Source organism: Mustela putorius, unplaced genomic scaffold (genome assembly GCF_011764305.1).
Source record: "Mustela putorius furo isolate JIRA1106 unplaced genomic scaffold, ASM1176430v1.1 tig00000145_pilon_pilon_pilon, whole genome shotgun sequence".
Taxonomy (NCBI): domain Eukaryota; kingdom Metazoa; phylum Chordata; class Mammalia; order Carnivora; family Mustelidae; genus Mustela; species Mustela putorius.
Window position 1 is genome coordinate 20,844,988 of NW_025421294.1, and position 13,135 is coordinate 20,858,122.

Here is a 13,135-nt window from a genome sequence, read left to right on the forward strand (position 1 = left end):
GAGAGATATTTCATCATGACAAGAGTTGATTAGGAAAGTATAACAATTATAAGAATATAGACAGCTAACAAAAGAGCCCCCAAATACATAAAGCAAGAGCTAACAGAAATGAAAGAAGAAATAGACAATTCAATACTAAAAGCTGGAGATTTTAATACCTTACTTCTGGCAATAGATAACACCTAGACAGATGATCAGTAAGTAAATGGAAGGCTTTAAAAACATTGTAAACCAACTAGACCAAAAAAGACATTTACAGAATACTCACCCACTGACAGCACAATATCTATTCTTCTCAACTGCACAAGAACATTCTCCATAACAGACCACATGCTAAGTGTCAAGCAAATTACTGTGCACCAGGTATCAACCCCAAGGGAGGACTCTAAATACTTCTGCCCATTGCATCTTGGCATCAGAGTTGCCAAGAAGAACACAATACAGTCAAGCAGGATGGAACAACATTGTATTTACATAGAGAAAAGACAGACCAAGATCAGCTTCAGTACTGGGCATCAGTATCCCATGGCCAGTGGGTTTCTCTGTGCACCCCTCCTGTACCACAGTAGAAAGACCTTTTCTCTTCTTCACAGAGGACAGATGTAACAGTGGGCTTGGTCAGATACCACATGATTCACATGCTCCAAGCAGAGACTAGAGCTTCAGTGAGTCTGAAAGAGGGAAAGATATTCCCACACAAGATAATAAGACTATCACAGGCTGTATAGACTCCATTTCTTGGTAAGGAAGTGTTCCAAGCCCAAGACCCATTCTTACATGACTAAGTGAAATCTGAAAGACTGCGCATGAGGGTTGCCTGGGTGGCAAGTCGGTTAAATGATCCCAGGGTTCCGGATCAAACCCCACATAAGGCTCTCTGCTCAACGGAGAGCCTAATTCTCCCTCTCCCTCTGCCTGCTGCTCTGCCTACTTGTACTCTCTATCTCTGTGTCAAATAAATTTAAAAAAAAAACTTTAAAAAATCATTTAAAAAAATGTTGCACATTAGAATGCCCTTCCCAACACTATGCCATAAAATAAACTTCAGTAAGTTTATAGGGACTGATACCATACAAAATGTGTTATCTGACCATAATGGAATAAAATTAGAAATCAATAACAAACTGAAATTTAGGGAATTCAGATATATGTAGAAATTAAATCACATGTGCTAAAATAACCATGGGTCAAAGAAGAACAAGGGAAATTAGGAAACACTCTGAGATAAATGAAATGCTGAGATAAATGAAATGAAAGACACAATATATGAAAACTTATGGAATGCAACTAAAACAATGCTCAAAGGAAGATGTATAGCTGTAGTGTTGACACTGAAGAGGAAGATATACCTCAAATCAATTACCTAACCTCCTACTTTAAGATACTGGAAAAATAAAAACAAGCCAAATTTAAAGGATTAAAGAAAAAATAAATAAAAAGAGGAAAAACAGTAGAGAAAGATGACAAAGGCACAAGTTGGTTCTTTGAAAAGATCAACATAATTGACAAAACTTTACCTAGATTGACCAAGAGAAAAGTCAAGAAAATGAAGATTACTAAAACCAGCAATGAAAGAAGACATTACTACAAACCTTAAAGAAATAAAAAAGATAATAGAATATTATGAACAGCTGTGTACCAATAAATGAGTAGTTTAGATGAAAAAATTCTTAGAATACACAAATACCAAAATTGGGTAAAAAGAAAAATAGAAAATCTGAGTGGACATATGAAAAGTAAATAGATTGAATTACTAACTAGATTGAATTAGTAAATAGATTGAATTAGAACTACACAGGAAAAAAACACAAAAGACATCATGAATGAATTCTACCAAACATTCTCATAAATATTAATAGCAGTTCTTTACAAACTCTTCCAAAGAATAGAAGAGGAGCAAGGGACACCTGGATGGCTAGTTGGTTAAGCACCTTACTCTTGGTTTTGGCTCAGGTCATGATCCTAGGGTCCTGAGATTGAGTCCCACGTAGGGCTCAGAGCTCAACATGGAATCTTGTTGTCCCTCTCCCTCTGCTCCTCCTCTCCCCTGCTTTCTCATAAATAAACAAATAAAATCTTTTCTTAAAAAAGAAGAACAAATACTTCCTGGCTCACTCTTTTTTTTTTTAGAAGATTTTTTATTTATTTGACAGAGAGAGTAATCACAAGTAGACAGAAGTAGGCAGAGAGGTAGGCAGAGAGAGACGAGGAAGGAGGCTCCCTGCTGAGCAAAGAGCCCAATGCAGAGCTCAATCCCAGGACCCCAAGATCATGACCTGAGCCTAAGGCAGAGGCTTAACCCACTGAGCCATCCAGGTGCCCCTTCTGAGGGCAGTATTACTCTGATATCCAAAACAAAAGACATGACCAGAAAAGAAAACTACAGACCACTATCTTTTATGAATATAAACACAAAAATACTCAATGGAATACCAGAAAACCAAATTCAGCAATATATAAAAGGAATTATACACCATCATCAAGTTGGTTTAACATCTGAAAATCAATAAATGTAATATATATTAGGTTGTACAAGTTGCCATAACAAAGTATCACAGACTGGGTGAGCTAAACAACAGAAATTTACTTTCTTGTAATTCTGAAGGCTAGAATTCCAAGATCAATGTATCACCAGTGTTAATATCTTTTAAGGCTTCTCTCCTTGGCTTGTAAATGGCCATCTCCTCACTGTGACTTCACATGGTCTTCCCTCTGTGTGTGTTGATGAACTAATTTCTTTTTCTTTTTAAAGATTTATTTATTTTAGAGACAGAGGGTGTGAGCAGAGGCAGAGGTCGAATTTCTTCTTCTTAAAAGGACATCAGTCATATTGCATTAAGATTCACCTCAATGACTTCATGTTAACTCAGTTATTTCTTTTTAAAATTATTTATTTATTTATTTGACAGAGGAAGACACAGTAAGAGAGGGAACACAAGCAGACGGAGTGGGAGAGGCAGAAGCAGGCTTCCTGCTGAGCAGGGAACCTGATGTGGGGCTTGATCCCAGGACCCTGGGATGGTGACTTGAGCCAAAGGCAGATGCCCAACAACTGAGCCACCCAGGCAAGCCTACATCAATTACTTCTTTAAAAATGGCCACAATTGCCGAACTGTGGAAAGAGCCAAGATGCCCTTCAACAGATGAATGGATAAAGAAGATGTGGTCCATATATACTATGTAGTATTATAACTCCATCAGAAAGGATGAATACCCAACTTTTTTATCAACATGGACGGGACTGGAAGAAACTATGCCGAGTGAAATAAGTCAAGCAGAGAGAGTCAGTTATCATAGGGTTTCACTTACTTGGGGAGCATAAAGAATAACGTGGAGGACATTAGGAGAAGAAAAGGAAAAGTGAATTGGGGGAAATTAGAGGGGAAGACGAACCATGACAGACTGGGACTCTGAGAAACAAACTGAGGGTTTTAGAGGGGAGGGAGATGGGGGGATAGGTGAGCCTGGTGGTGGGTATTAAGGAGGGCATGTATTGCATGGAACACTCACTGTGGTACAAAAACAATGAATCTTGGAACACTGAAAAAATGGAATAAATTTTAAAAATATGTATCTTCAAATATAATTCCAAATATATTCTGAGGTACTTCAGTTCAGGCATCAACACATGAATTTTGGGGGGACACAATTCAGCTCATAGTGATATATCAATTGATTAAAATACAAACACCATATGATCATCTGAATACATGCAGAAAAATCATTTGGCAAAATCCAACACCATTTTATAATAAAATCAGCCATCAAACTAGGAAGAGAAGGGAATTTCCTTATCCTGATAAGGGCATTCATGAGATAGAGTGGAAAACTGAAGAGGAAGACAATGAAGCCAAAGTTGGTTCTTTGAAAAGATCAAGAAAACTGACAAAACCTTAGCTATATTGACGAAGAGAAAAAGCCACAAGACTAAAATTAGTAAAACCAGAAATGAAAGAGGGGTCATTTTCAAAGACCTACTGAAAGGTAATATTATAGTTACAGGTAAAAACCAGTGTGCTTTTGCCTAAGGTCAGCGACAAGTCAGGAAAGTTTTCTCTAACCACTTCTATTCGACATTGTGCTAGAGGCTCTAGCTAGCCCAATTAGGGAAGAATACAAGATCAAAGACATTCAGATGCAATGGATGGGAAGATTAAAACTATCTCCATTTAGAGATGACCAGTCCTTGTATATTGAAAATCCTAAAGAATCCACTAAAAACTGTAAAACAAATAAATGACATCAGAAAGGTTATAGGATAAAAGATTAATATAAAAACCCATCAATTATATTTTATAGACTAACTATTGTAAAAATGAACCAATAAAAAAATGCAATGAAAAATCTATTTAAAAATGTTTTTTAAAAAGGGGGCGCCTGGATGGCTCAGTGGGTTAAAGTCTCTGCCTTCAGCTCAGGTCATGATTCCAGGGTCCTGGAATTGAGCCCCATGTAGGGCTCTCTGCTCAGCTGGGAGCCTGCTTCCCTTCCTCTCACTCTGCCTGACTCTCAGCCTACTTGTGATCTCGTCAAATAAACAAATAAAATCTTTTAAAAAAAGAAAATATTAAGGAATAAATTTAGCAAAAGAAATATAAAATGTGTACTCTGGAAACTCCAAAACAATGTTGAAAGGAATTAAAGAAGGGGCACCTGAGTGGCTCAGTTGGTTAAGCATCTATCTTCAGTTCAGATCATGATCCCAGGGTCCTGGGATCCAAGCCCTTTGGGCTCCCTGCTCTGTAAGAAGTCTGCTATTCCCTCTCCCTCTGCTGCATTCCCTGCTTATTCTCTCTCTGTGGTCAAATAAACAAGTAAAATCTTTAAAAATAAGTAATTAATTAATTAAACTAAAAAGAAGGGAATTAAAAAACATCTAAATGGGGAAAATCCCATGTTCATGGATCAGAAAACTTTACACTGTTAAAATGGAAATACTGTCCAAATGGATCTACAACATACTCCCTATCAAAAGTAAGCTGGTTTCCTTGCAGAAACTGACAAACCGATCCTAAAATTCATATGGAAATGCAGGTCACCCAGAAGAGCCAAGAAAATCTTGAGAAAAAGAACAAAGTTGGAAAACAATTTCTAAAACTTGCCTCAAAAGTATAATAACGAAGAGAGTGTGGTACTGGGATAAGGACAGACATATAAATCAATGGAATAGAAATGGGAATCCAGAAATTAACTCCCACATTTATTGATCAACTGATTTTCTTTTCTTTCTTTTTTTAAAGATTTCATTTTTAAGTAATTTCTACACCCAACATGGGGCTCGAACTCACAACCTAGAGATCAAGAGTCTTGTGCCCTACTGACAGGAATTCATTCCTTGATCAACTGAATTCCAACAACGGTTCCCCAACATTTCAACAGGGAAAGAATAGTTCTTTTCAATAAACAGTGCCAGGATAACTGTATATCCACTTGCAAAAGTGTTAAGGTAGACCACTACCTCACACCACCTACAAAAATTAACTCAGAGTGTATCAAAATGATGCCAGCAAAATAACAGAGTAAGAATTCCTAGCCCTTATTCTCCCACAAAAATACAATTAGCAACAATATACAGACCAAAATTCCTTTATGAGGATTCCAGAGTCCAGTTACAAAGCTGGAGTACTCCCAGGTGAACACAAGGCTGAAATAGCTATGCTGAAACAAGTACAAAGAATAAATTTTACTTGGCTCACATCAGCCCTGCACCCACGTTGACCCACCAAGAAAGAATACCCTGGCTTGCTACTGGCCCTTCCAGAGGAAAGAAAAGAGCACAGCATGTGTCCAATGTAACAACTTCTCAGAAGGCTGCCTTAAAGGACTAATTTCTATATTGCCCCAATCAGAGAACTGATCGAACTGGCATAGTTTGGATGCCTGAAGGCTATGGAGAACAAAAGAAAATACCAAGGGGACGAAGGAGGGAGAAAAGTGAGGATGTGTCCAGACTTTTGGGATTTTGGAAAGCTGCCTAAGAAACTGGTATCTGTTTTATCTGACTCGGGTTGCTGACAGGAAACCAGCATACCCTGGATGCCTAGTGATCACTGAAAACAAGGGACAACTATTGCCATAGAACATAGAAAATTAAAATGCTGCAGATAGACACTAGAGGGAGCAACAAAGAGCATTTTAAATTACCAGGTTCCAAAATAAAATAAAATAAAATAAAAATCTCCAGTCAAAAGGAGCGCTATAGGAAAGAAACTGGGGGTTGCTGGAGGGGAGAGGGTGGGGGGATGGGGTAACTGGATAATGGGCCTTAAGGAGGACACGTGATGTAATGAGTACTGGGTATTTTATGCAACTGAGGAATCACTAAATTCTATTCGTGTAATAATGCACTATATGTTAACTAAATTGAATTTAGAATTTTTTAAAGATTTCATTTATTTATTTAACAGACAGGGATCACAAGTAGGCAGAGAGGCAGGCAGAGAGAGAGGGGAAAGCAGGCTCCCTGATGAGCAGAGAGCCCGATGAGGGGGATGCGGGGCTCGATCCCAGGACACTGAGAACATCACCTGAGCCAAACGCAGAGGTTTAACCCACTGAGCCACCCAGGCGCCCCTGAATTTAAATTTTAAAAATTTTTTTCAAGGAGCTAAAAGAAAAATATGTGAAAAGTAATGAGGAAAACCTATGGGGTATACAGGACTTATGGGACAACTTTATTTTAAAATTTTTTTAAAAAAATTCTACGTGTTTATTTGACAGAGAGAGAGAGCACAAGCAGGGAGAAGCAGGGTCTCCACTGAGCATGGAGCCTGATATGGGGCTTGATCCCAGGATCCTGGGATCATGAGCTGAGCTGAAGACAGATGCTTAACTTACTGAACCACTCATGGGCCCTGGAGACACCTTTAAAAGAAATCATCACTGGAATCTCAGAAGAAGAGAGAAAGGGGTAGAAAGCTTATTTAAGGAAATAATGAGAGAGAACTTCTCGGACATGGGGAAAGATTTGGAAATCCAAGTTCATGAAGCTAATAGGTTCACCCCAAAATGTCACTCCAAAACAATCTTCTCTATGACAAATTATAATAAAACTACATAAAATTAAAGGCAAAGAGAATTTTAAGAGCAAAAAGAGAGAACAATTTCTCTCTTATAAGTGAACCCCCAGTAGGCTATCACCAGAAACACTGCACACCAGGAGAGAATGGGGTGATGTTATTCAAAGTCCTGAAATAAAAATAAACCACTGACCAAGAAAACATTATGCAGCAAAGTTATCCTTCAGAAATGAAAGTGAGATAAAGACTTTCCCAAATAAGCAAAAGCTTGGGGAGTTCATCACCATTAGACCTGCCTTACAAGAAATGCTGAAAGGAGTTCTTCAAACTGAAATCAAACGATGATAACTAGTAACATAAAAACATATGAAAACATACCATATGCTGGTAAAAGTAAGTATAGAGTCAGATTAACAATACCCAATACTGTAATATAGTGGTGTGATAACCACCATACTCTCAGGGTTAAAGAACAAATATATTTAAAATAGAAATAGTTATAATTTTGTTAATGGATACACCCTATAAAAAGACATAAATTATGACAATAGAAACATAAAATGGGTAGGAGTAAAAGAGTAGAGTTTTGCATGTGATGAAAGCCAACTTACTGGGGTGCCTAGGTGGCTTAGTTGGTTAAGTGTCTGCGTTCAGCTCAGGTCATGATCTCAGTGTCCTGGGATCGTGTCCCATATCGGGCCCCCAGCTCGACAAGGAATCTGTTTCTCACTCTCCCTCTGCCCCTCACACCGCTTATGCTCACTTTCTCTCAAATAAGTAAATAAAATCTTTATAAAAAAGCCTAGTTGTTGTCAGCTTAAAATAGGCCTATGTCTATAAAATGCTTCAATTAAAGTACAGGTAACCATAAAAAAAACTATAGTAGATACAAAATAAAGAAAAGGAAATCAAAGATACACACAAGATAAAGATAAGGAAATCAATTCGCAAAGGAAGATAGCAAGACGGGGGAAAAAAGGAACAGAGATACTATAAAACAGCCAGAAAACAATGGACATAGTAAATTCTTACCTATTATTATTTTTTTAGAAATTTTTTTTAAAGATTTTATTTATTTATCAGATAGAGATCACAAGTAGGCGGAGAGGCAGGCAGAGAGAGAGGGGGAAGCAAGCTCCCTGCTGAGCATACTGGGATCACGACCTCAGCCCAAGGCAGAGGCTTTAACCCACTGAGCCACCCAAGCGCCCCTTTACCTATTATTATTTTAAATGAAAATGGATTAAATTCTCCAATCAAAGGCATAGCTGAATGGATTAAAAACAAGATCCAACTATATGCCGCCTCCAGCACTTTCAAGGGACATACACAGGTTTAAAATGAAGAGAAGGAAAAAGATATTCCATGCAAATGGAAATAAAAAGAGAGAGTGGGAATAGCTATACTTGTATTGGATAAAACTGACTTTAAGTAAAAAACTGTAACAGGAAACAAAGAAGGTCATCATATGGTGAGAAAGAGGTCAAAGTCATCAAGAGGATGTAACAATTTTTATGCATCTACCCAACATCAGAACACAGAAATATATAAAGCAAATAATAGCGTATCTGAAGGGAGTAATAGACATTACAGGAATAACAGGGGACTTCAAACCCCAGTTTCATCAGTGGATATATCACCCAGACAGATAATAAATAAGAAAACACTGAACTTTATCTCTACTTTAGACCAAATGGACCTAGCAGACATGTACAGAACATACCCACCAACTTCAGCAGAAAACACATTCTTCTCAAGCACATATGGAACATTATCCAGGATATATCATGTGCTAGGTCACAAAATAAGTCTCAGCAAACTTTAAAAGACTCAAATCATATAGAGTAGATTTTCTGACCATAATCATATGAAACTAGAAGTTGATAACTGGAGGAAAACTAGACAATTTACAAATATGTGGAAATTAAATAACACACTCCTTAAAAATAAAATAACACACTCCTAAAAAACTGTGGGCCAAAGATGAAATCGAAGGGAAATAATATTTTGAAACAAATGAAAATGAAAGCACAATGTACCAAAACTTATAGGATGCTGCAAAAGCAGGGCTAAGAGGGAAATTTACAGCAATAAATAACTACATTAAAAGAAATTATTTTGGGGCACCTGGTGACACAGTCCGTTGTATCAGATTCTTGATTTCCACTCAGGTCATGATCTCAGGGTCGTGAGATGGAAAAGGCTCTGTGCTAAGCAGAGTCTGTTTAAGATTCTTGCTGCCCTTCCCCCCAGCTCTCCCCTACTCTCCTTCTCTTGCTCTAAAATAAATAAATCTTAAAAAAGAAAAATAAAAGGGGGCACCTGGGTAGTTCAGTCAGTTAAGTGTCTGTATTTCGCTCAGGTTGTGACCCCAAGGTTCTGGAATGGACCCCCACATTGGGCAACCTGACCAGTGGGAGTCTGCTTCTCCCTCTCCCTTTGTCCCTCCTCCCCCGCTTATGCATGCTCTCTCTCTTTCTCTCTCAAGTAAATAAATGAAAAATTTTTTTAAAAAGGAAGAAAGAAAATGAAAAACCTGAGGCTCAATCTCCCGACCCTGAGATCGGAACCTGAGCGGAAATAGAGTTCGAAGCTTAACCAACTGAGCCACCCAGGAGCCCCAGTCTGAACAATAACTCAATCCATAATGTCAATAATACTATTAAATACCATGACGACAAGCAAAATTAAAGAATAATGTTACAACTGAGAATGAAGAACCTTAAACAATAAAGCTGTGAGTTAGGCTAAAAGAGTAAGGCAGTTTTTAATACGAACTCACCTCTTTCAAATGTTCTATGTCTGGTTCTCTTTCACCGGTTCCCTCCGTAGAACTCAGACCAGGCGGAAGACTGGGACTGAAGGCCATGAGGTCGGTCTTGGGAGCGCCCTCCCCAGAGCACACCCTCTGCCGCCTCTGCTGCGAGTACGACCAGCTCCCCACCGCGCTGGAGCACACGAGCGTGGGCTTCCCAGGCCCGCACGCGCCCTCCCTGGGCGGAGCCGAGCACCGCAGCGCCGTGTACAGCAGCAGCGTGAGCACCAGCAGGCTGGACACCGCGCAGATGGCGACGATCAGGTACACGTTGACGTCCACCAGCGCCGTCTCGGCGCCAGCGGCGCCCGCCAACACCCGCGACGACGCCTTTGGCGCCTGGCCGCTCTCCACCAGCGACAGCAGCACGGTGGCCGTGGCCGTCAGCGCCGGCTCGCCGTGGTCCTTGACCAGCACCAGCAGGCGCTGGCGCGGCGGGTCCGCCTCGTCCAGGGGGGGCGCGTCGTGCTGATCTCGCCCGTGTACAGCGCCACGCGGAACGGGCTGCGCGCGCCCCCCCCCGCCGCCGGCTGCAGCTCGAACGACAGCCACGCGTTGTAGCCGGAATCCGCGTCCACCGCGCGCACCTTCGCCACCACGTGGCCCGCGCCCACCGACCGCGACACCAGCTCGCTCAGCGCGCCCCGCCCCCGCCGCCCGCGCCGGGCCGCGGCAGCAGCGCCGGCGCGTTGTCGTTCTCGTCCAGCACGAACACCTGCAGCGTCACGTTGCTGCCCAGCGGCGGCACCCCCGCGTCGCGCGCGCTCACTTGGAACTGCAGCAGCTCCAGCTCCTCGTGGTCCAGCGGCTGCAGCGCGTACACCTTGCCGCTCTCCGCGTGCACCGACACGTAGCTCGACAGCGCGCGCTCGCCCACGCGCCGCTCCACCAGCGAGTAGGACACCCGCGCGTTCTCCTGCGCGTCCGCGTCCCGCGCCGACACCGTGAAGATGTGGCAGCCGGGCGGGTTGTTCTCCTTCACGAACACCGTGTACTCGGGCTGCGCGAACGCCGGCGCATTGTCGTTTACGTCCGCCACTTCCACGGACACGCTGGCGGTGGCGGAGAGCGGAGGCGATCCTCCGTCCCGTGCTGTCACCACCAGCTCATAGTTGGACACGCTCTCGCGATCCAAGGCGCTGTCCAGCACCAGCGAATAGTAGTTCTTGAAGGTGGACACCAGCTTGAAGGGAACGTGGGGTGTTAGTAAGCAGGTCACCTGCCCGTTGGCACCAGAGTCACGGTCAGACACGCTGATCAGGGCGATGACGGTGCCCACCTGAGCATCCTCTCGCACCGGAAGTGACAGAGAAGTTATGGTAATTTCTGGGGCATTATCATTTATATCTAGTATTTCCACGAAAATGGTACAGTGACCTGCCATTGGAATATTCCCCTTGTCTGTTGCTTCCACCGATATTTCATACAACTTCTTTTCTTCGAAATCTAGTTTACCTCTTGTTCTAATTTCCCCACTGTTGGGGTTTATGATAAATGCATATAACACCGCAGGCGATATAGGCCTTCTAAATGAGTAGATTATGTCTCCATTCGTACCATCATCAAGATCTGTGGCATTCAGCTTGATCACCAATGTTCCATTAAATGCGTTCTCTAATACTGTCACTTTATAAATATACTGTTCAAATTCTGGGGCATTGTCGTTCACATCCAGAATTGTAATCAGCAACTGAACTGTGCCGGTCAGCTCCGGTTTACCCCCATCAGTGGCTGTCAATACTAAGTTATGCTCCTGAATTTGCTCTCTGTCCAATGATTTCCTCAATACAAGTGACAACGAAGACGTCTGTTCACGATCGTTCTGTGTGTCCAAAGCGAAGTACTCGTTGGGATCCACTCGGTAGGTCAAGGCCGAGTTTACTCCAATATCTGCATCGGATGCGCCATCTAGTGGAAACCGAGTTTCTGGGGGTCTAGATTCTGCAATGATTATTCTTTTTTTACTTTCAGGGAACACAGGCGGATTGTCATTAATATCCTTCACCTCCACCTCCACATGGAAAACCTGCAATGGCTTGTTCACGATCACCTCCAGGTGGATGCTGCACTCCGCGCTCCGCCCGCACAGCTCCTCGCGATCGATCCGAGAATTCACAAACAAAATGCCATTCTGCAGATTTACCTCCAGAAGGTCCCCGGGGCCTTTGGACGCCACCCGGAACAGGCGTGGCACCAGCTCCGCCAGCTCCAGTCCCAAATCCTGGGCGATGCGGCCCACAAAGGTGCCGTGTTTGGCCTCTTCCAGGACTGAGTAGTGGACCTGGCCGCTCCCAGTCTTCCAGGCTGCGAGGAGCAGAAGCAACAGCAGCAGACTCGGGATTCCTGGGCCTCCTCGCCAGAACAGCATGGTACACTCAAAAGGATTCAAAGGTAATCTGAAGTATAAGTTATACCTTACCGCAAACTGACTCTCGCGGGCTTCTGAAGGGGAGGATTCAACAGAGGTTTTCCACTATCTGCCCAATTTTCTGCAGGAAGGAGGAAGCAGAGGCACGTTCTTCTCGGAAATGTTCTCAGTAAAGAGCGACACCATGTGCATGAAGGTGTAACTGTAGAAATGATTAGGTCTTCACATTTTCCATTGATGCAGAGGGTTTTGTTTTGTTTTGTTTTGTTTTCATTTCATGAGATTTTTCACTGCAAATACGTAATCGAAGATTAAATGTCTTTCTTTCCAGAAATAGTAAGTCGCTATATTCTGCCCTGTATACGGTGCTAGTTGAGAATTGTTTGAATTCAGTTTTTCCACAAATATATTTTGCAAGTGTAAAACTTTCATGCAGAATTTTTTAAAAAGATTTTATTTATTTATTTGACAGAGAGAAATCACAAGTAGATGGAGAGGCAGGCAGAGAGAGAGGAAGGGAAGCAGGCTCCCTGCTGAGCAGAGAGCCCGATGCGGGACTCGATCCCATGACCCTGAGATCATGACCTGAGCCAAAGGCAGCGGCTTAACCCACTGAGCCACCCAGGTGCCCCTATGTAGAATTTTTTTAAAAAGACTTTATCTTTAAGTAATCTCTCCACCCAATGTGGGGCTTGAACTCACAACCCTGAGATCAAGAGTCACATGCTCTGCTGAAGGAGCCAGCCAGGATCTCCCATGCAGAATTTTGAAGGAGGAGTATTTGGTATTCACTTTTGGAAACAAGTCTCCAGTTCTGCCTAACTTTGGTGGTTTCAGTTGGGAATGTCTTTCTCCTGTAATATTTATTTAGAACTGTTCACACAATGGCCATTAAGTCCAAATGGAAATATAATCAATTATAAGAATAAAACG

General features: G+C 42.1%; 1 protein-coding gene across 1 annotated transcript in view; it reads right to left on the bottom strand.

Moving 5' to 3' along the window:
• LOC101678316 (protocadherin alpha-13) overlaps nt 1–12,496 on the bottom strand; it is a 102,665-nt gene extending 90,169 nt beyond the window's left edge. The window contains 3 exon segments of the mRNA XM_045075387.1: nt 9,802–10,290; nt 10,293–10,478; nt 10,481–12,496. Coding sequence (XP_044931322.1) covers nt 9,802–10,290; nt 10,293–10,478; nt 10,481–12,202 — 2,397 coding nt within the window. The 5' untranslated portion in view covers nt 12,203–12,496.
• Between the last annotated feature and the right edge of the window lie 639 nt (nt 12,497–13,135).